We start from the raw sequence: 24,576 nt of genomic DNA, 5'->3' as shown, positions 1-24,576 counted from the left end.
GTCCCATTCTGGGGGTCTTCTGGCAGTTCCCGCACTGTGAAAAGTGCAGTTACAGGGAACCAGGCAGAGGGCCTTCTCGGTCGTGGTGCAATCCCTGTGGAACACCCTCCCATCAGATGTCAAGGAAATAAACATCTATCTGACTTTTAGAAGGTATTATAAGACAGCCCTGTACAGGGAGGTTTTTAATGTTTGATGCCTCAGTGTATTTTTATATTATGCTTGAAACTGCCCAGAGTGGCTGTGATATAAGTAATAAATTAATAATTAACAAGATGATGATGATGATGATGATGATGATGATGATGATGATAGAATCTTCAGGTTGGCCACAAGTCATTGAGGATGGCAAACTATTTTTTGTTGTAGGCTACCACATTTCTGTGCTAAAAGCAAAAAAGAAGCAGCAAAAACCCATCAAGAATGTACAAAAATAAGGGGTCTTGCCGGGGGGGGGGTTCTTTTGTGCTGCTGAATATATAATTTACACTTACATGACTAATACTTAAACACTGATTTGTGAGAATACTTGTCATAACCTAAGGTTTTATTCAAAATATTGTGGGCAAAATGAATAAAACATTTTGGGGAATCAGAAGTGCAGGATTGAGGGAGAAAATTCATCTAACATATATATATTCACGTTATGAGAAGTAAAGATGCATTCAGCTACATGGGCTGCTGTGCAGACTGACATGAGCTAGTATGTTACAACTAATGGGCTTCTTATATTCATGCATTGTTAATGTCACGCTCAGACATGTGCAGCTTATACTGCAGTCTAGCATGTAAAGTTACCAGATATACTCAGTTCTGCATATAGTCACTGATTATATTGGAGGTGAGTTTCCAGGTCTCACAACCTGTCAAGGAAAAATGGTACATGGTTTTGGAAACCCATGTCTTATTCTTAAACAATATCCTTTATTATAAGCTTAAAAATGTACACTCCTTCATTGTGGGACTTCAGATATGGCATAGAATGGTCTTGATATTGTGGAACAGCTAGAGAATTGTATTAACTTTAAGGTGAAACCACACATTCTTTAAGATCTCAGGTGATCTTCCAGAAAAATTATTATGGACAACGGGAACAGCTGGTTGCCTGGTATTTTTATTCTCTGGGCCAATATGGCAATAATGATGCCAACTGTCTTATAATGAAAACAGCATTCAAGTAGTTGGCAGTTTCCAATTAGTTGCTCTGTTTACTGGAAAGAACAACTTTCAACAGCCTTATAGGTTTTATTTCACTTGGCAGTAATTGGAGTAGGTGAACAACAACCGGCTGGAGTTTACAATGCAGGGCTGGCAGAGAGGCAACTGATATGTGAACTGGAGAAGCAGCAAAAGGAGTGTGATCAACTCTGAGAACAGCAGCAGAGGAAAGATTGCACATTCTAGTTTCAGAAGTGGTATATATCCATATTCAGACAGATTATTTAATAAGATTTCTTTCCCATCCTCAACAGAAGATGCCGGGGTGGATTACAGCAATAAAATACACAATTTTAAAAAGTTGAAACTATTGCACATAAAATCATTCCAAATGGAACAAAACTGTATAAATTCAGCGGAAGAGGTGTGTCCCACAAAACAAAGGTGCGAAATCCGTACAACAAAAATGCTAGATGCACCTTTGTAGACAGGGTTCCACAATGTAGGGGCTGCCATAGAGAAAGTCCTCACCTGGGCTGCCATTCCCTGCACTTTTGAGGGTGGTGGCACTACCAAAAGAGTCCACTCTGCTAGGCCTGGGCGACATATCAATATATTGCCCAGGACCGGTATGAGAGGCAGACTGTGATGGTGGTTTCACTCAGTGGTATATCACTAATGAAACTGCCATCACTCCTGAGTCTCTCCAGTGCCCTGCGAGGCGAGGCAGAAACAAGCTTCAGCTGGCCGCTGGAGCCAGAGGGACTCAGAGCCTTGGCTGTTTCAACAACAATATACCGCTGGCTGAAACCGCCATCACGGTTTGCCCCTCATGCCAGCACAGAGTGAGACTCAAGATGCATCGGCCAGGCACTAATACAGCTTGTTCCTCCCTCCTTTTTTAAAAAACTTCTTGACTGAGGAGTGCACGGCTGCTCTCGCCTCAGCCAAGCAGATTTATGGAGCCCCTAACCCACCACTGGTTCGCACAAGCCAGGGATGGGGGTTCTGTTAAACTGTAACTGCTCCGGGCTGAAGAAGCCCCAATCCTTCTCCTGCTTGCACATGAGCAGGAGGAGGATCTGGGCTCCCTCAGCTGGGGAGCAGGAGGCTTTGCGCTCCCCGGCTGAGGTGCGCAAATAAGCCCCTGTCCCTCTGGCATGCGCACACACCAGTTGGGGACCTTGCTTGGCTGGGGAGCGAGAGCCTTCATGCTTCCCGGCTGAGAAAGCCCTGCCAGTAAAGGCGAAGGGAGCCCTGGCGACAGAACCTGTAGCAGCACTCTCTCCATCTTCGGGCAAGGGAGGGGGTGAACAAGCAGCCTCTTTCTCCCAGGAGGAGGAGAACTACCCCCTGGGAAGCTGTTAAGCGTCCACTTCTTTTTCACCTGTATATTTTCTTGTTGAAACACCTACCACGATGTCAATAAGGGTATGGCAATTTATTGCACAGCCCTAGAAGGAATCGAAGCCCCCTATCTGATAGTGACCAACCTGATTTCTGAAGGCAGGGGCAACTAGAGAAAGATTGGTTGGCTTAGTCAATGGGCTTGTATGGGAGAAGGCAGTTCTTCAGTACCCTGTCCTAGACCTTTTGGGTCTTTGTAAACTAAAACTAGCACTCTGAAGCTTTGCCAGAAGTTAATGAATATCTAAAGTGAATCTCTAGATAGGCAGGGAAAGGTTGCCGTTTAAAGTCCTGGAGAGCCACTGCCAGTGCATGTGTAGACAATATAGCTAGATAGACCAATGGTTTGTATAAGACACTTCCCTATGTCCCTAGAGACCCTCAGTGTTTCTGCAGCTGGAGTAACGTCCACATCAGTTCTAGCCTTCAGTCAGTTCTTTTTACCTTACACCAGTACTTTCCTGATTATTTCCTTGCATCATAACAATGTTCTCCCATTCCTCTATTTTTACATTGTCTTCCCAGAGTCCTCTGGCCTATTTAGAGTACTTCTCCCTCCCCCATATCACGACCCTATGTCTACAGTCGAAGTAAATTTTGCCTATGAAGCCAATTCTAGCTGTCCACATTTGGGGAGGTTTGTAGCTTGTTTTCTGAACAGGGTTGAATTGCTATTATACAGCAAGTTAGTTAGAGGTCCCCTGAGCTAATGTTATAACTGCTAGAAGGAAAGTCTGTATGTACTGATAAAAATAATTGTCAGTTTCCTGTTTTGAACTGTGCATTCTATTGCTATGGCATATTTTGTCTGGGCCACTTGACCAGGACATTCCTTTAACAGAAGAGGCTCCTCTGTAGAGTTTATTATGACAGTGTTCAAGGTGGTGAGATGATTCATGGGAGCACAGAGCATAGTTTTCTGGATTATTTTTTTTTTGCCATTATTAAAAGAGGCAGCTGGGTAAAATGTAAAATATGAGGCGTTTTCAGATATACTATATGAACTCCATATATAGATACTTGCATGAATGAATGCTGGAGTGGTCTGGTTCACCAGCTGCATCCCCCCTCTCCCGTTCAATATAAATGTACATATAAGAAGGTGCTATTTTGTATTATTATGTTTGACTATATTCACCTTTTCATTGTTAATTTCTTTAAAAATTAAAACTATAAATATCAAAATTGAAAATATCAAGTGGAGACAAAATTCTAAATAGTATCAACTTTTTCTGCTCACCTAAATACAGGATGGTTGTACTGCAACTTAGATGTGGCTTTCACAGATGGTGCATGACAGCTGAGTTGTGCACATGGGCAACAATACAAATCTGTTTCCTCACCCTGTGTGAATGTTTGAAAGTCAGAGCATTAAAAATACATTTTGATCGGTATAAGTGTACTGCAGGGGAGTTCTGTTTGTTAAATAGGAATCACCCATCGGAAGGTAGTTTCCCAAGTATTTCGTGGTATGAAATTGGGGTGGAGGGTCCTGCTGTTGACAAGATAATGTCAAAAATTCCACTGAGGATATGTAAGCTTTGATCATGTCTAATTTATCTTTCTCTATTTCAGCCTTCAGTTTTTCCTCTCCCCCCCCCCCCACCCCTGGCAGCCACGCACACACACCTACATGCATAACTTTGCTTATGCTGTTCTAAAATCCCCATTCTCCTGTAGGGGAGAAATGTGATCCTGCGTGGGTTGTCACCGCCCATCTCACCACTGGTTAGAAAGTATTTCTGTACCATCATCATAACATATCAGTGTTGTGTACAACATAAAGACATAAAATGCCATTTAAAAACAAGACAAATAATAATTTAAGTGATTAAACTACTGGGTAATCAAAAATTTATAGAACTACTGTTATAAGAACAGCCTTCAAGAGACAACTGAAAGTCAAAAGTAAGAGTGCCTGCTGAATCTCTTTTTGGAAGAATGTTCCTTAGCAAATTTTATCCATATTGGATATAACTGGGGGGGGGGGGGAGCTGCTCATTTTGCTACACACAAATCCCTCCCTCCTTTCTGCAAAATGCCTGCAACGGGGTGCTTTGAAGTAGCAAAGGGGGACTACTGCAGACACTTTCTGCCTCAAACTTAATTGCCTCTCCCCTCCTTTATCTCTGCCAGAATTCTGACATAATTTCAAGCCACTAATGTGAATATATCACTAATGTGAATATATGTGAACAGACAATAAAATAAATAAGACTTTTGGAGTGCATTGAAATAAAAGCAACTGTTTTGTAGCACCTCACAGGTTTATGTGTCATAAGCTTTTGCATACCCAGAGTCCGTTTCATCGCAGACCTAAATTGGTAAAACGTCTGATGTAATTTGTCAACATGAGACAACTCTCTTCCTCTTTTCACCTGACTTGTTCATAAATATTTGTCCTGTCTGGCTTTGTTTCATGAACCAAATTCAAAGGAGGAGGAGCGATCGGACAAATCAGAGCATTTTTTGAGTTTTCCCATTTTTGTTGTTTTTTTGCTTTTTTGGGGGGGGGTCAAAATTCCATGGTTAGGAATCAGTTAGAAATAGGAAATTGTCAACTTGTTATGTGAACGCTTGCCTAACAGATTATTTCCAGGGAAAGCATTGTTTTGGTGAGCCAGACCTGCATGTACTGACCTAGATGGTCCATTGGTCAGACTCACTATAAAACAGCTTTCTATGTAAGTCTTCAGAGCAGAGCTAACAAAGAGAATCTGGCTACAAAAGAAGTATCAAACGTGACAAGGAACTTGCTTAATCATAAGGGGAAAGTGGAAGGCACCACCCCAAACTGTGGAATGCCCTCCAGGAACCACTGGGGAACTAGTTTCCTGTAGCCTGAATGTGAAAAATGTTAAGTATTCTGAATGGAAAGCTGTAACATTAACTTATAAATACAGTGGTACCTCGCAAGACGAATGCCTCGCAAGACAAAAAAACTCGCTAGACGAAAGGGTTTTTTGTTTTTTGAGCTGCTTCGCAAGACGGAAACGCCTTGCAAGTTTGTTTCCTTTTTCTTAACACCGTTAATACAGTTGCGACTTGACTTCGAGGAGCAACTCATAGAACGTGGTGTGGTAGCCTTTTTTGAGGTTTTTAAAGACTTTGGTGATTTTTGAAGCTTTTCCAAAACTTTCCCGACACCGTGCTTCGCAAGACGAAAAAAATCGCAAGACGACAAAACTCGCGGAACAAATTAATTTCGTCTTGCGAGGCACCACTGTAAGGTGGAACCACACTCCTTGAAAGACAGCAGTCAGGATCTAGAGAAGATGGAAAGTGGCTTTCTGCATTCAAGGGGGCTTTGGACATTTGTTTCTCAAACTGCACCCCTCCTTGTTGCACATCAAGCTTTGTTCCTAATATTGAGGGGACTTGCAAAAGCAGCTTGTGATACGGCATGATGGGAATAAGCTGTTTGAAGAAAAACAAGGCCAAAATCCCACTGGGCATGTGCAAGCTCTTGGGCTTGCCAGAAGCAGCTTGTTGTGTCCCCGTATATTTTGTGCAGCCATGACGAGAACTGTGCTCCAGTAGCTGTGGTAAAGCCAGCTAGTTTGCTAGCGAGGTGGCTCAGGCTTCAAATGATGTGAACTGGCGGTAGTCCATGAACAAACAACATCCAGAGGCCAAGTACTGGGTAGGGCTGGACATGTTTTTACTGAATGCAGAATAGTGGCTTCATAACAGAACACTGTTTTTCCATACTTCGTGCTGATCAGGGAGGAAAAGGAGGGGGGAAGAGCAGTGATGTGGGGAAGGGAAGGGAACTCCAAACCAAAAGAATTTCTGTGGCATAATGCGACTAGTAGCAATTGCTGCAGGACATTCTACAAGCTATTTTCTCAGCTTCATGGGCTAGCAGTGGCATTTCAAGTGTATGGGTGGAGGAAAGCATGAAGGGCTCTTTTAAAGCATCACGTTTCTTTTCCTCTTCAACAGTTTGGTTGAAATAGTTTTTTTAAAAATACTTGAAATTAAATGCAGTTGAAGAAAACAAAAATGCACACCAAGTGAGAGCCATGCTTTGCGAGAGAGACTGCTCAACTGGAAAATTCTCATGGCAGTGTACATAATAAAATTATTGATACGTAAAATCATCAAAGCTGTTCACAAGTATACATAAAATAATTATCAACAAAATATGGATAAAATCAGAAAATCTTTTAAAAACAAATATAGATAACTAATTATATGTCTGGGGAGGTTTTCTGAAATACATAAGGAGGTTTTCAGCAGGGGTCTAAAACAATATAGTGAAGGTGCCTATATAGGAAGTGTATGTAAAACAGACATTATTTTAGGTTTTGGGAGGAAGGATACTGTACTTACTTGGAAGAATGTTCTGGTAAAATCTGTTTAGCAGTCTGTATAATTTTCAGTGTGCTGGGAGTGTAAGCTTTCATGTTACAGGGAAATTCTTGTCAGGCATAAGTATTGAAAGCAAGAAGAGTGGCTTATAGCATCTAGATTTAAACATTTTGATACAATTTGAGAGCTTATGACATTAGGTGGTCCAGGAAAAGACCACGTCATTTACACTATGGTTTTGGGGAAACCAGCATGGACACAAAACTTTGGTCTCTAAGAAGTAGATTGTCACAAATGTTGTGTTAAGGATATGACAATCTAAATACTTCATTTTAAATAATACCTTGGCAACAGATTCAATTCAAAGAAGCCATATCAATGACCAACTGGCTATGTTTTGCCCACACCTCTTAATATTAATACAGTTGTCCTCATGTTGATGGCTTTGGGGTTTGCTGTTCTGTAGTTGAGAGATATTGTGTGTGTGTGTGTGTGTGTGTGTGTGTGTGTGTGTGTGTGTCTTCAAGGGATGAACATACACATGCAGTTCAGAACTGGTCTAACTTATTCAATAGGTTTTTATATATACAGATTGCCACAGAGAAGAAAGTGTGCTTCAGAATTAAAGTTCTATGTTTAGTATTATAATAAAATTGCCTATCCTTCTAGTTACTATTCTCCCACACATTTGTAATCTCTGTTAAGAGCTGGAAGGGATAATCTGTGAAAGGCCTCTTGCCCTCTTCTTCTTTCTGCACCACCCCTTCTATCTTCCTTAGAGGAGGAACAGAGATCTGAATTTATAAGCTAGCATAGGGCCTCTGAAATTAGGCCAAGGACTGCACGAAATCATATTTAGGGTCACATGTCCACCCCCATCTATAGGACTGCTCTAAAAGTTGGCAATATGCCTCTTCCTTTTTGCATAAGATCAGCCCAAGGCAAGTGGCAATAAGAAAACACAATGTATACTGGAAGGCTACAATAGACCGTTATATATATCTTGTGTGGTACACAGATCAGGTTAGATATTTAACTGAAAAAAGGTTGCTCACCTTTGCTATTGATGTCTACTCAGAAGTAAGCCCCACTGAGCTCTATAGTACTTACTATCAGGGGTGGGGGTGGTGATTTTATCCTGTAGTAGGTGTTTTTTTTTGTAAATAACTTTAATTTTAAAGAGAAAATACAGTATCAAAACACCATGCTTTTTACATGCACAAAATACTGTTTTGAAAAGAGTACAGAATAAAAAAGAAAATAAAAGAAAGAATTGTTAAAACAGAAAAACCAAAGGGTACTGATAAAAGGCGTATCATGCAATTCTTGAAGTGTAAAGCATTCTACATTACCTTTATGTATTGCTTGCTATAAGGGGAGAGGAAAGTGGAGACAGTATCCTGTAGCATTTTATATTTAGTCATTTCAGAAAGTACACATTGTATTTTTAAGCAGCACAAGTTTACCAATACTGTTAAGTGCATATATACACATAGAATAAAAGCATACATTAAAATCAGTGAAAGTATTTTGTTTCGCCTTGCCATGTAAGCTGCTTTAGGGTCTGTTTAAAAAGTAAATGAGCCTTTTTCCACCACTGCATATATACACGTATCTTAATGTATTGGCGGTAAGACATGTGCTAACCTCTTGTTGTGCACCCACCCCTGTTTTATTACAGAAACACCTTAGAAAGTGACTAAGGAAACAGGAGAATAGACTTTTATCGAAAAACTGGGGGAGAATAAATAGCAGAGGTTCTGTGCTCTTTGGCTCACTCTGGCTTAAGTAGTTACATTGAAATTGACAATTGGAAATGAAATTGGCCACTGTTAAATTCATAGCAGTTTGAGAAACTCATGAGAGGCACGACACTTGGTTATTTATCTGCTAACATTTGTACTATATCTTCTAAGAAGCCCATACTTGATGCTTTAGTCTGGCAACAACTCTGTGAATGTAGGCTGATGCAAGGAGGCAATGGTAACTTTCCCTTAAGTCCTCTCCATTGAGCCTTAAAAGCTGAGCAGATTCTCTGAATGGTAACCCTGCATCTCAGAACTTAGTTCTGTAATCATTGCACAAATGTCTCCCTTAACTTGTGCTTGTGTATTCTTGGAATACAAATATTAAGTCAGTGAACAAGTGCACGTTCTTAATCTGGAGAAAATGTTTTGGCAGTTCGTGAAGAAATGTCTTCCTCCTGTCCTAGAATCACAAAGACAGAAGCCATGATAGCTAGATTTGAGTATATGGTCTGTGTTTTCAAATGCATTTTTTTCCTTTCTTTACTTGCAGGTGGTGTTGGTGCTTCCTTCCAGTGCCAGTTAATCCATCAAGACCACATCTGTACTGATGACAGTGACAAGGTAACTAAATTAAATGAGTTTCCTTCAGGTATTAAAAGTGTCAATTTTATGCAATTGAAAGTCTTGTTTAGCTGAAGTTTTATAGCAAAACTGCTTATTTGTCTCAAGAGGATGTTGCTCTTTATTAAAAAGGTGTACATTTCTGTCAGTTGTTTTGATTTTTCTATTGACACCACCCCCATGTGACGATGGGTGATAACTTGTATACAGAGAATTTATTTTCTTCCTCTCGCAAAGTAAAGCTTCTCTCATTTGGTTACTTTTGCCTTGCAAAGTATTAAGGAGTGTTGTGTGTGGGAATTTTCAGTTTCTGTTATAAATATTCCCTTTGATTCAGAAAAGGTTTGGGTCTCCTTTCCTTCACTCCCAAAACTCACTTTGGGCCCACTCAAACACTGAGATCGCATGGGTATGTGGTTGCAGTGCAGCGTCGTGGGTAAAATGTGATAAGTTGTTTGTGTAAGCTGCTTCCTATTATGTAGATTTTAACTATACTGATGCTACTCTTCAAATATAGCAAATGTGTGGTTAGCATAAACTGTTGGTGCGGAGCTCTTTTCAGATTATAAGTTAATGCACACTTCTCAGATTATAGGACTAATTTCCATGGTTTCCTGAGCTTCACAGGAAGGAGAAAACAACTACAAACTATTGAATATGTCAGTCACAGGAGAAAATTGTATGCCTCTATAAGCTCGTCGCAACTTGGAAGCAGTAGAGAGGATAAACTGCATAGGTGTCTCCCTTCCCACACCCTGGACCTAGGATGAGAAGGTTCTTTCACCAGCTCTTCTGGCTACTTCAGGCTATGACAGATGAAATGGTCTTGTTCTTAGTCACCTTGGATTATCTGTACAGCAAAATCTGAAGTTGAGAAGCTTCTCATTTAGAGCTGTAAATATTATTCTGTGCGTCTCTTCCACTCAACCATTCAAGGGAGAGGGGAAATGTACTTGCTTCTGAGCTAAGGACTTTAAGAGGATGTGGTAGCTACCTTCCCCCACTGCTTGCCATTCAAGTTCTTCTGGTGGATAGGGAAGGTGACAGTTCTCTCAGGTTGGAGCAGGGGTAGAGGTCCCAGAAGCTATGAAATCACTTTGGGGGGAAATTGAGTACTGTGGGTCCAAGGAATCTCATGACAGAACCGAAAGAGGGTTCAGATCTTAGCTTAGTGATGAATAGGGTAACTTTGTGAGGAGGGATTGCTTTCTCTGCTTTAGTTGCCCAGTTGTAAAATGAGGAAAATAGTTGGCTGCAGGGAGAGAGAGGTGCATGGAAAGCACACCTGAATAATCACATACAATATAAGTACAGTGGTGCCTCGCAAGACGAAAAGAATCCGTTCCGCGAGTCTCTTCGTCTTGCGGTTTTTTCGTCTTGCGAAGCAAGCCCATTAGCGGCTTAGCGCTATTAGCAGCTTAGCGGGCTTAGCGGATCAGCTGATAAGCGGCTTAGCGGACTTGGTGGATCAGCTGTTAAGCGGCTTAGCGGATCAGCTGATAAGCGGCTTAGCGATCAGCTGATAAGTGGATCAGCTGATAAGTGGCTTAGCGGCTTGGGAAGGGGGGGGGGAGGAAAAAAACCCTGCAGGAACTCGCAAGACATTTTCGTCTTGCAAAGCAAGCCCATAGGAAATTCGTTTTGCGAAGCACCTCCAAAACGGAAAACCTTTTCGTCTAGCGGGTTTTCCGTCTTGCGAGGCATTCGTCTTGCGGGGCACCCCTGTACTTAAAAGAAATTACTATTTGAGAAGTGATGCTTTTGCGTTTGCACTTTTTGTGCCTTGTTTTTAAATATGCTAATATGCATTATTTCACCTTTTCCTTTTTTAAAATTTCATCTTTGGTTTTAAGAGCAGTTGAAGTAGCATTTGTCCTCCATTAGCGATGGTGGCATTTTGTTGTCTTTAGGGAGGGTGCTTGATATAGTTGTTCTCACATCACATTTTGTGTGGAAACTGGCCACAGTTAGACTAGGTTTTAGAAAGAAGAATGAATAGGAGGTACAAGTCCTGGTCATCTATTTATAAATGCCTTTTCATATCAGTATGGAATTCATTTGTTGTAAACCAGGGTCTAGAATGTAAAACACATGGCAAAAGAGTTTTGAATAACATCAGTCCTCATATTTCCACTTAAATTTATTGATTTCTCTTTCACTTGGACACTGGTGGTGGTGGTGTGTGTGTGTGCATAGACATTCACTGCTGATTCCATAGGAAAGATATGTGATTGCACCCACCCATGTGGTTTGGTCATGAGATAGTCACCCAGCTGCTAATGGATAAATAGATCTCTTATTGTTAGGAAGACATATAGATATGATCTGAGATCAGCAAAAAGCAAGAATTAGGCTTTTAATGTGTGGCCTTAGGAGAATATATGTCTGAAGCATCACTGATACTCATCTGAATCTTTTAAGAGTACCACTGATTCTTCAAGACTTTGTGCATGTTTTCTAGCTGAAATCTGCTTGGGCTTTAGGAGCCAGTATATCTGAACATGTCTACTGTAATAAAAAAAGAGGTTTGAAAAACTGCTGCTTTAAGTGCATCAAGCAAAACAGGTGACAGTAAAACTTCACTTCTGAGTATTGCCTTCAGTTTCTTAGTGTGATCGTGACTTCACATGTAACATTTTTAATGTGCTATTTTAAGCGTTTTCCAGTTTGCAGCTCCCTTCTCACTTATTTTGACTAACCTTTGTTTTAAATCCAGTCATTAGTTATTTTCTATTTGTGGCATCAACAACACAAAATTTCCTGCAGAGTGTTTTCACTGAAAATAGTGTCTAAAGCTGAAGTGTGCCCAGCCCCACCCCGCATCTTATCACTGATTCTCTTTGATTTGTGCTTCACTTCCTGGATTCTCCACAGTAAAGTGTGCTTTCTGTTAAAGAGACGCTTACCTATCAGTTTATTTAATTAGAATTTACCATATTTAAACATCTTGCAGCTCACTAGCAACATCCCTTCAGTCGCCTTACCCATGCGAATTGTTATGTACTGACAGGTATTATGCTAGATAAACTAGAGTTGATTAAAGGCAACAGGTATAGGGCTGCTCTGGAACACAGGGGGAAAAGATGGTGATGGTGAATTTAGACTAGTGGATTTAGAAAGTTAGGTGAATTTATTTGAATATATTTCTAGATTTGGAAAGCTCTGCAACATATTCTACAGATCATACAGAGGCAGAGCCTAGAAAGGCACAAATATAACTGCATTTTAAAGGCAATTCAATAACAATAGAATCTGATTTATCCTGCTTTCTTCCTTCCATTACTGTGCTAGATGACTGCTCTGCAGAATGTTCTTACTCCTGTGAAGTAAAAAAACAACAACATACAAATATTCTTTCTTTTTAGTTTCTCTTCATTTTTTCCTTATTTTGTGTTGTCTACCAACTTTGCCCTTTAATATTTTAAGTTCTGGTTTTTATAGCCACCTCTTCATCCCTATCCTTTCTATTTCCATGACAACTCTGAAGATCTTCTATTGTGGCACCTTGATTTGAGCATGCTCCAGTGAGTTTCATTGTTGTACTTTACTCTAATTCTGTGCTTTTCCCCAAAAGTTTTTACTTTTTAGTTGATATTTTAGAGCCTCTTATTAGCATGGAACTGATTGAAGGATTATTAATATTGATTTCTTGGTAAAGGGTGCCTAGTTTTAATTATGATATTACTTGGGACCTATTTCTCTCAAGGATAGTTTGTGGTTCTATTGTTACTTTATCAAAGTCAACCAAACTGTCCATTTTAATTTGGATTAGTGATGCCCAGTGCTTCAAAAAAAGCTCTTGGAAGACTTATTGAACTATAAATTAATATAAGTATTGTTTGGAACTTTCCCCTGATATTTAGGAGGAAAACAGCACTATCTGGAAATTGAAATGTGTCACTGCCTAAATATTTTCCACACTTAAAATACTTTACTTTGATTCAGGAAGGAGCACAGTCAGTATGATTTATGAAAGCCTATAATCTAGCTTCCAGTAGTGATAGTTTTTTTCTTTTCCTGCATTCTTCTGATGTATGATTCCTAAAACTACAGGATAGGTTGAAGAAGAACTTTGCTAAAACGGATTTTGTGTTTTTGTTAATGTACCCCTTCAAAGCTTGCAAAGGGAGGGGAGACTGCTTGGGGGGGTCTATGACAAAAGGCTTGGGAAATGAGCATCTCTCCTAAGAACTGTAGCTTCCAGCACTGTGTATATTCACTTGACTTAAGAGTTCTGACATTTCAGCACACTACAGAACTGAACTATTATTGCTCCATAAAATAACTTGGAACCTGTAAATGAAAATACTGGTGTGCGTATCTTTTTTAAAATTAAATGACATTTCTGTGCCAGAGAGGCAGGTTTCATTGCTTTCTAAAAGGCAAGGAAGTTGCAAAAATGCTGTTTGGTAATGTTCCCCGGAGGTAAGACCAGATAGGAAATAATTTTATAGGGCTAGTGAAACTGCATTTTGTGTATTTTTTTACATCAGGCAGAAGTAAGTGTATATCGCATATAAAAAAGAAATGTTGTCAGTGGTTGCATTATTCTGCTGTAACACACATACACTATATTTTATTTTAAAACATTTCTCAGCTGCTGTTTTGAAGCTTAAGTTGGTTTACACAATTAAAACAAAAATGAAAATACAGAATAGACAGCAACTCGGGGGGGGGGGGGCATGTGGGAGAGCAAGCCAAAAGCCAAACAGAATAGATGTGCTTTGCAACCCTTCCCAAAGGCTAATATATAGAGTGGGAGCTACACCTCTTTGGGAGAGATCATGCCCATAGCATTGGGGGAAATGTATATTGATTGCTTCTAGCTGCAACAGTTTGCACTTCATGCGCAGAAGGAAGACAAAGCAGGGGCTGATTAAATGACTGAAGATGGCACGGAGAGCTATCTAAACACAGAATCCAGATCAGACAAAATCAGTGTGCCTTTAATTCATTTAGTTCACAAAATGTTTTCCAGGAAACCCTGTGATTCTTTAGAAGCTCCTAAATGAGATCAGAAATGATGAGGTGACTTAGGAGATCATTTGCCTGCCCACCATCAGTCGTGTGTGTGTGTGTGTGTGTGTGTGTGTGTGTGTGTGTGTGTGTGTGTTATGCCATGCACTCAGTTGATCTTTGGTGATGCTGAGGCCTGAAAGATATGTCAGCTGAGCATGCAACCTAGAACATGCCTTAGCGGGAAACTCATTGTGTAGCGTGGACTCTGAAAGTAAAGCATTTGAAAGTAAAGCGTTGAAAAACCACAGGCACAACTTTACAGCTGAAAAATTATACAAAAAACTCCTCCTCAACATTCTTCACTGTTCTCTGACCCCAATGTATATTATCATCTTTTTATGTTTTTCCTTTTCTCTCAAACTGCTTCTTGCTGCATTCCTTTTAGAGCTAGTTATTATTTTGGTCCTGTTAGACTGAAGTAGAAAGCGTGCTTTTAAAAAAGAAAGGCCTCCCTTTCTTTAGGCAGTGTTTTGTGACTGGCTACATAATTTACATACATAATAGTAATAAAATACCCTTGTCACAGATTTGCACTTGATAGGGCAAGTACAAATTTACCAATGAAACTGCTTGCTGACATGGCGTAATGTGTGCATACACACATGTGCCTGCCTACCTGATAATCATCCACATCTGGAACAATCCTAAATATTTCTGAATTAATTATGAAAAATTACCAGTGGAACACGCCCCCATGCACTAGGTTGGTGTTTAATCAAGGGGAGAACTTCCCTGGCTTTTTCACACCACTGCCACAGTGCAGCAACGTCTGCTCTGATCTTCTTGACTTCTGGTCTTTCCCAGTCTATGCTATCCACTACAACTTATTTCCACCTGAACTAATATAGCTGCCTGTGGTTCCCATGGTGACTGGCAGTAGCATTAGATAATGCCATGTTCTGTTGCAGCTGCCAACAAAATCCAGGCTCCTATCCTGGTATTTTTGGCTTGCTCTCTGCTCTAGTGTGGCTGCTATTATGAGGTATGCTTTGTGCCACATGTTTCAGCAGTTACATAAAACGTCCCAATTTTTTTAGGCGTATTAAAATTGCTACTGTAATTTTTGACTACTTGTGTACTAGGTTTTCTCTTGTGGAATTACGGCAGCAATTTTGATGTCCCTTTGACTTGAGTGAGTTGGTGGGGCAAAGAAGTATTTGTGTGTTTGTACATTTTCAATGCACAATCTTCTATGCTTCATGGCTGGTAGAAGAGGTGGCTTCTCTTTTGGCAGGGAGGTGTTTCTGTCAACTGCAAGGGCTCTACTGCCATGGAGGCTTCAGCTTTGCCCAGGCAGGTGGAAGGCTACTGCTGGCAATAGGAAGCGTGGGCAGGCAACTAAAAGCGTACCTAGGCTCCTTTGCATCCTTGGCAAGGAGCTGTATTGGCACCTCTGAAGCCAAGAGAGACCATGGACAAGAAACAAACAAAAAAAGGTGGTTTTTTTGTCTATTGCACTCCACCAGTGACTTCCTCTGTGGGCATTGGGGTTGGCTCCGTTCTGCTCCGCCTCCCTCTCCTCCTCCATTGGTCTATCTGCCTTCCTGTGGCAGCCCATGCCAGCAGCCAGATTCCTCTGCTGAGGTGCCTGGAAGAGCCTGCGTTCTTTGCCTGGCCACTCAGAGAAGCAGAGGAGTGGCCCCAGAACACACAGATGGGTGGAGTCCTAGCCACTCCAAGCCAGAGTAGAAAGGCACAATTCATGTGCCTGCCTGGGCCCTTAGTGGGGGCCAACCTAACCAATCCCTACGTATGCTCCTGCCAAAGCCCCATGGATCCATGAAGCTGGAAAAGAAAGAAAGAAAGAAAGAAAGAAAGAAAGAAAGAAAGAAAGAAAGAAAGAAAGAAAGAAAGATCAGAGCAACCACCACCCACCATTTTTTGCCCTCACTGGTGTGAGCCAGAAGGGCTTGGGATGTTGTGGTGGATCTGCTACTCTGCCTCTCCCCAGTCCCAATTATGGTTGTTATTGAAACATATAATTTCATAACTCTGTGGTCTTAGTTAAAGATACAATATATATGATTCTTGGTTTGTTTTTTGGAGCAATGTTGAACAAATCTGTTCTTTTGTAATGTTTGAGCGCTCAGTCTTTTGACCTATGTTATATCTATATACATTTTCATTCTATTAAAATCAAGTGAAACATCCAAGCCTTTAAGTCAAATTGGGAAACTTGCTTTAAAAAAATCTATCCCCTTTCAACTCCCCCATTGTGTGGTGGTGGTGGTGTTGTTTGCACTTCACTGCTTTCGATCTGTCATCAGCCTTGTATCCTCATGAGTTTTGTATTGGTGCCTCTCTTGGAGGGGGCAGCCACAGCCACCACTACTTATTTGCATAAAATAATGTCACTGTGAAAATTGCTGATTAAAAATTGCTGATTAATTAGCCTTGAGGTTGAGCTTTAAAAATGCAGCTGGGAAGCAAATACAGCAGCCAAAGTACTACGAAAAATAGACAGGCATACTATTGTCAGCCAAAGTGATTGGCTGATCCTAGCTCAGTGGAGGAAAGTATTGCAGGAAGGGAAATGGAAAAGTATATTTCTCTTTTCTTCAGTCTGACTCCTCTCTTTTTATAAGACCCTGCATGAAAGTGGCCTCCCTAACTATTCCCCAAAGCTCAAATGGGACCAGCACAGATAGTTGGGCCTAGTGAGCACTTGGTGTATTGTATATTTTGATGTTAGCCGTCCTGAGCCTGGTCCTGGCCAGGGAGGGCGGGGTATAAAGTGTGTGTGTGTGTGTGTGTGTGTGTGTGTAATTATTCTCCTGTGATTTTACTAGTACCCTCATTTTTGGAGTCAAATGTGGCTGTGTTGAATTATTATTTTTTCAATTGGCCATTTATATGTATATTTAATTTAGTAGCACAATGGTAATGGCTCCCAGTTGGTTTGAGAGCACTTATATCTCACACCAGGTCTTGGGCACCACTCAAGTAGAAATCCAGGTTGTTGCCCCTCGGGTCAGTACCAGGACCACTGTTCTAGGGCTCAGTCACTTAAGATACCCAGAAATTTTTATCTCTTCGTCAGTGTTGGAACACATATCTCTGCAGGAACTGATTTCTTTCTGCAGGGCTGTAAGACAGAGTTGTTCCGCCTGGCCTTTGGCTTGGAGCCAATTTGATTCCCTCCCCCCTCTTTCTTTTTCCTTTCTCCTCCTGTGATGAGGCTGCATTTTAATATTTTAATGTTTCAGTATTTTAATGTTGTATTTTAATCTTGTTTTTAAGTTGTATTCATTTAACTTGTTTTTATTATTGCTTGTTAGCCACCCTGAGCCCGGCCTTGGCTGGGGAGGGCAGTGTATAAATAAAAATTATTATTATTATTATTATAAGTAGCCAGTCCATGTGAAGCTAGTTAAAGCCAGTCTATGATCATGTACCACCACCCTTGGCTTGCTGTATTTGAATGAACCTTAAAGCTTGTTGGAATTGCTATTGGCCGTATTACCCTAGTGTCTTTCTGATGCACCTGCCCAACAAGGGAAAGTCTCTTTCTAATAACTTTTTGAAAGGGGGAAAAATCGCTTTGGGAATCTTTGCCTGTCAAAATATGGTGCTAGGCTTAGCAACAGTTGCTAATCTAGGTCTACCCAATGAGGAAATAAATTCTGAAATTGGCCTGCCACATTTTGATAGTAATTACTGTACTATAAAAGCAGATGGTTTTGTTTTTGTTTGTTTTTGCCTTCCCATTAAGACAGTTTGCCCTATGTTTATTTAATCGGTTGCCTAATCAGATTGGTGGGACGCGGGTGGCGCTGTGGGTAAAAGCCTCAGTGCCTAGGGCTTGCCGATCGAAAGGTCGGCGGTTCGAATCCCCGCGGCGGGGTGCGCTCCTGTTGTTCAGTCCCAGCGCCTGCCAACCTAGCAGTTCGAAAGCACTCCCGGGTGCAAGTAGATAAATAGGGACCGCTTACTAGCGGGAAGGTAAACGGCGTTTCCGTGTGCGGCTCTGGCTTGCCAGAGCAGCGATGTTACGCTGGCCATGTGACCCGGAAGTGTCTCCGGACAGCGCTGGCCCCCGGCCTGTTGAGTGAGATGGGCGCACAACCCTAGAGTCTGTCAAGACTGGCCCGTACGGGCAGGGGTACCTTAATCAGATTGGTAGGATGTTCTGGTGTTTTGAAGCGTGAGGCAAGTTTTTGGGGGCTAAACAGAGCTGGGGGGTTGCTCTCTTGAATTCTGGATTTATCACTTTAAGCAGCTCTCATTGTCGCACTGTCAAGGTCTCTCTTTCTCTTCCCCCCTTTTCATATTTACTGTAAAGACTGAGAATTACCGTGTACTACTGCACTATAGCCTTTTTAAAATTCGGTTTTTGAGACTTAAGGCAGAGTTTACTGCTCCCTCCGCTTAGATTTCAACGCTCGCCTCTTAAGGCAAAAGGTTCATGTTTCCAGTCAGCCGCCTCCTGCCTGCTCAGAAAACAGCCCACGAAGGAAGCAGCCCTCGTTGTCCGTCTTCCAGCAGCTGTTAACTCAAAGCTACATTGCTGGCAAATAGAAGGGGAAGAAATGGAGGCAATGAGAGATTTTACTTTCTTGGGCTCCATGATCACTGCAGATGGTGACAGCAGCCACGAAATTAAAAGACACCTGCTTCTTGGGAGAAAAGCAATGACAAACCTAAACAGCATCTTAAAAAGCAGAGACATCACCTTGCCAACAAAGGTCTGTATAGTAAAAGCTATGGTTTTCCCAGTAGTGATGTATGGAACTGAGAGCTGGACCATAAAGAAGGCTGATCGCCAAAGAATTGATGCTTTTGAATTGTGGTGCTGGAGGAGACTCTTGAGAGTCCCATGGGCTGCAAGAAGATAAAACCTCTTCATTCTTAGAGAAATCAGCCCTGAGTGCTCACTGGAAGGACAGATCATGAAGCTGAGGCTCCAAGACTTTGGCCATGAGATGAGAAGACTCCCTGGAAAAGACCCTGATGTTGGGAAAGATGGAGGGCACAAGGAGAAGGGGACGACAGAGGACGAGATGGTGGGACAGTGTTCTCGAAGCTACCAGTATGAGTTTGACCAAACTGCGGGAGGCAGTGGAAGACAGGAGTGCCTGGCGTGCTCTGGTCCAGGGGGTCACGAAGAGTCGGACACGACTAAACGACAACAACAACATACTGCTGTCGACGTGGGGGCTCCATCTGGAAGAAGGGGGACTGCTGTACTCGCAGCCCAAGCAGAAAGTGGGCCCAGCAGGGAACTGGTGCGAGGAAGCGGCAGCTACAAATTGAAACTAAAAAGCGGCCTCGGCTCCGCCTCCCTTAAAGGAAAGAGCCGATACAGGAAGGGCTGTTCTGTAACCACGTGCGCAGGCGCCGCAAAAAAAAAACAACTTGTTTTTTTTATTTACATACAGCGCGTGCGTGTCGTCGTTGCCTGCGTCATCGCGTTGACGTAAAGCAGACCTACCCTGTGCGGTGGTCTCCGCGTAACTGAGCTAAAACAAAGGAAGACGCGGGCGGGCGGGGGGGGGGGAGAGAGAGAGAGGGGAAAAAGGAGGCGGAGCCCGAGGGCTCGCGGGCGGGCTGGGCAGCTTGGCAACCGCGATTGGTAAGCCGGGAAGTCAATTCAGGTGACGTCACTGTATCCCTGCTGGCCGAATGGTAGGTGGAGGGGTTCCAGAGGGAGGGGGCGGGGCTGGAGCATCATGGAGCGCGGCGGCGGCGGAGGTGGCGGCGGCGGCGGCGGGAGGGGACGGCTCCGGGAGTGCTGGCGGCGGCGGCGCCGCGGCGGCCGGGTCCTCCCTGCTTGTGATGGGCGGATGGAGTCCCGCTGATTATCCCGGAAGCCATTGCAGGGGGCGGAGGAGAAGGAGGTGGTGCTGGTGTGGAGGGAAGCCCGGGCCTGCTGCTGCTGCTGCTGCCAGCGGTGGCCGCCGCCGCCCCCAGACCGGAGGAGTTTCCTGCTGGCTCCGCTCAGGTACCTGTGCCTGCGTGGGGAGAGCGAGAAATCTGGGATCGGTTTACCTCTCTCCCCTCCCGCCCCCAGTTCGGCTCCATTCCATCAGGATCTGCCCTTCCTGGCTTACAGGCGGATCCGGGAAGGGATGATACGCTCTTTTCCGAAACAATCCCGGCTGGGGGGGGGGGGGAGCTGTCTGCAAGACGCTGCTAACCTCTGAGGGGCTTTCCCGCCCGATGCACGGGTGGGCGGCTGACGCGTTTACCGATAGGTAAATTAGCAAAAGGAAGCAACAGCAAAAATGGGACGCGCTGGATCCAAAATTGCACTATGAATAAAGGGCGGCAGGACCCACTGAAAGCTGTGGCCCCAAATGGCTGTGGGGAGGGGTGTGTGCTTGCTTTGATTTCCCCACCACCACCACCACCACCACTTTCCCGAGTGGAAAACGAGTCTTGCCCCTTGTGTCTCCTACCCAACTATCAACAACCCTCTATTGTGCATTGTTATGTGTTTGCAGAGGGCATATTGATTTTTAAATGAAACACCCTATCCATTTGCCTTTGTTTTAATTTATATATTATTTAAAATGTAAATGAGCAGAGTGTTTTATAGGGCAATTTAATCAGCACACCCCCTTCCTTGCCCTATGGAACTTGTCATCTGCTCAAGCAGGGGAGGAGGAAGAGGCAAGGAAAACTGCACTGTTGTGCTTACCTTTTAGTTGTAGGTGACTTCTGAGGGATAAGTGAATGGCTTCTAAGTGCTTAGAAGTTAACCCAGTCATCTTTCTTTGGAACAGATTTCCTATAAATTGACCAAATATAGATAATCGTGTTACTAAAAGAGTTTGTACAAAGGAGCATGGCAAACTAAGCCACAGTGGCCACATATGGGGTAGTGTAGTAAATCATTAGAATCAGTATTTGCTAGTGCTGAATGATGCTTATAATATAGCTGCAAAACATTTTTCCTAGTATTGTGTCACAAGAGATTTTGTTAGTGCTGTAGGGATATCCTTTTATATAAATGAGTTTATTCTAATTACTGTTATATCCTCCATTCTTTACTCCACCTCCCCAAAGTTGTTGCTGCTATTTTCAAGTGCTTTGAGAATAAACATGTAAAGAATTAAGTGTGGTGAGATGTTTTTTGTGAAGAACTTGCGATTAATGCACCCTTCACATTTGTTAACTTGTTCTACCTTTTTAAGAAGCAGTGTTAGTCCAGGTACAAAAAGCATTTATATGTTGTTCTTCTGAAATAGGTGGAGTGGACAGAGAAAACATTGGAAGGGAGAGGAAAAAGTGTTCAGTGAAGAATGAAAAGAAAGGTTGGTGTGACAGCAGTGTAAGGAATTGTATGACAGTGTCTACATGGATTATTGAAAAGCTATACAATTTCTTTAATTGCATACTTAGCAGTTTTCCTGAAGACACATTGCATACTTGTGTAAAATTAGTCCACTTGTTTCCATAGTTGTGCATGATTAGTGTAGATAGTACAAGTAGGGCAGATCTGGAGGTGTACATTTTGGTAAACAGGAGTGTTTGCCATTCTTTCAAGAATGGTGCCAATGTGAGTTGTGCAGTTTCTCTTACATCGTATGGTTAAAAAAAATATTTCAAAATTACCTTTGTTGGGAGAGAGGCGGGGGAACTATGGCCCTGTTAATTCTCCTTGATATCTCAGTTGCTTTCAATACTTTTGAGCATGGCATTCTTCTGGAGTGGTTGTCCAAATTAGGAGTGGGCAGCACCACTCTTTGTTGTTCCATTTCTGCTCGGATGGTCATTCTCCAAAAGTGGTGCTTGGGGAATATTTTTGGGGCCCATAGAGCCTTCAGTGTGGGGTTCTGCAGTGTTTGATTTTACTCCTATGCTGTTCAACATCTACATGAAACTGCTGAGCGAGGATCATCTGGACTTTGGGGAGTGCATTGTCAGCAATGTGCTGATGACACACAACTCTCCCTTTTGCATGCGCAGGTGTGGCAGTGGATGTGCTAGGTTGATGATACCTTGCCTCAGTAAAGGGCGCGATGAGAGCCAATAATCTGAAGCTTAATCCAGACACAACTGAGGCACTGTTAGTGCGTGGTTCCCTAGACTGGATGCGTGGGGTGTGGCATAATCTGGATAACATTGCGTGTTCTCTGAAGGAGGAGCAGGTATCTAGCTTGGAGGTACTTTTGGATCAATTACTGTCACTTGAGACTGAAGTGCTTTCAGTGATGTGGAATGCCTTCCATAAGCTTGTCTGGTGGCCCAGGTGAACCCTCATCTGGACAGGGACAGCCTAACTTCTGTTGTCTACACTCTGGTAACTTCAAGTTTAGACTATTGCAATGTGTTACATATGTACACTAAGTCTATACACTTATATATACTTTACCTTTTACCTATACACTAGGTCACTCTTTGAAGTATATTGTGGGCCATTGTGAGAAAGATGGTTGCTTTTCTGTTCTATATGCATTGTTTTATTGTTTAAAATGCATACATGCAAGTCTTTGCACCTGGAAAGAAATTCTAAATGAGTAGAAATAAAAGTGTACACACATTTAGTGTACATAAATATATATTTGTGAGAAAGAGAGGTTACTTGAGAGGCATAATAACTTTAGATATCCAGAACTCTCTTTAAAAGCTTATGAACTGCTGAACCTATAAAAAAGTATTTGTTGTATCCAGTGGTTCACTGTCCCCTCTGCGGTCTTCCCATCCCATCCCCCTCTGTCTGGAGCCTCATGCAAGACATACCTGTGCAAATTTGACCAATTCCTCCCCCTCCCCTTCATGACTGAGGCCATTCTGTTCAGAGGAGTCCTCAGAGAGGAGGGGAGAGAAAGATTGGTTCTGTGAGGAGTCTTCCATTCACACAATTGTTGGATACAACTCCATGTAATTAAGAACATGTTGGGGTTTTAACTAAAACATTTCCCCCCCCCCCCCCCCGTACTTGGGGATGTATAACCACCTGCAACAAATACTTTTGCTCATTCATTTTTGAACCACTACTACTTGTTTGGGGGTATCTTCATTTGTGAAAAACTTAATTCAAAACAACCTGGCACCCATGTCAGATCTGTGCAGTTCACATATATCCTGATAACTGCCTGTCCTATATACATCTGGAGACCTGGAAACTAGCTATTTGAAGAGTTTGACTCCTATTGTATTTATCCAATAGTATAACAGAATAAGAGGCTGTAGTCAGTGAAGTCCTGTGAGTGTAAGAACACCTCTCTTTTCTTTGTGTGGCCTTGCACATAGCGTCAAATCTGTTCTGGGGGTTCCCCAACCCTCCAGAGCAGGGATGTTGTTTTTTGGAGGGCACACAAGGAGATGGAGAGGAGGTACCTGTTATGCAGGTACTGTGTTGGATACAGTGTTATATTTTTCAGTCAATTTGAGTTGTACAGATTGGCGAACTACAGTAAATTATTGGAGGGACGTTTTCTTGCACTGTTCTTGCATTTGAAAACAAAAACTATCTCCTGAAATGTTTTTATTTTCTCACGCTTCCCAATCACAACTGTTTCATAAACAAGTAAAATACGTTAGATATGCCAGAATGAGATATATATCTGGAGACTGGTTGAGTAACACATAACCTTTAAGCTATGAAAGAACTCCTAGGTGGCCAACTTTAATTGCATTTAGACAAGCCCCAGCCAGAGGAAAACATAAAATTGAATGTGTAAATTAGAGTGATCATACCATTCTGTTGCTGAAGCTTAAGACATCTTGCCAGAGAGATCTAACCAATGATCAATACCATAATATGTGAGCTTTTCTAGTGCCATATCTCCTGTATTTCTAAGATGAAATCACTTTAGGGAAGAAACTGACTGGTGCCTAATGTGTTTTGTGGCAGCCTTAATCTGATATCTAAAGTTGACAGTTTATTTAAAGTTTGATTTAAAAATAAATAAATAAATAGATAAAAAATTATTTAAATTGCTAAGGAAAATCAATTTTCTAGTGATTTGCTATTTCCTGAACAAGGTTGCTAAAGTACTGGTTTGCAGCTAAATCGAGTTCCAAAAACAACGTAGAAGTATAATCCAAAATCTTTTGAACATATAGTCCATGTACCTTTGAAGAATTACCTTCTTTGAGACATTTTGAAGTCATACAAGGACACTACACAAGATGCCTTACTGTAATATTTCAAATAGGATTGCCACGTAAGGAGGATCTAAGACAGCACGAGCATCTGGACCAAAAATAATTCTTAAACAAATGCTGCAGCTGCATATATTGTCACAAGTATTCTGGCTCTAAGGATTGCTGTTGATGATAAAGTTGGAAAAATGTCCTTGTGGCCCACTAAATCGCAGCATATAACCAAGGTGGTTCTGTTTTATGGTTTCCCCTCACA

The 24,576-nt window shown here is 42.1% G+C and overlaps 1 protein-coding gene across 6 annotated transcripts in view; it reads left to right on the top strand.

Annotated features, from left to right (window-relative positions):
* The window catches only part of RNF38 (ring finger protein 38), an 81,563-nt gene that overhangs the window by 38,175 nt on the left and 18,812 nt on the right, over positions 1-24,576 (top strand). For 3 of the 6 annotated variants that reach the window (XM_028711527.2, XM_028711530.2, XM_028711529.2), the window contains exon 2: positions 9,178-9,248. In XM_028711527.2, coding sequence (XP_028567360.2) covers positions 9,178-9,248 — 71 coding nt within the window. Of the gene's footprint in view, positions 1-9,177; positions 9,249-19,868; positions 19,893-19,978; positions 20,209-21,457; positions 21,524-24,576 lie in introns of those variants that run through there. The other 3 variants (XM_028711531.2, XM_028711533.2, XM_028711535.2) reach the window with 3 other exon arrangements.

The sequence above is a fragment of the Podarcis muralis genome, chromosome 17 (genome assembly GCF_964188315.1).
Source record: "Podarcis muralis chromosome 17, rPodMur119.hap1.1, whole genome shotgun sequence".
Lineage (NCBI taxonomy): Eukaryota > Metazoa > Chordata > Lepidosauria > Squamata > Lacertidae > Podarcis > Podarcis muralis.
Note: the sequence above shows the minus strand (reverse complement) of the source record. Positions and strands in the feature narration are given on the sequence as shown.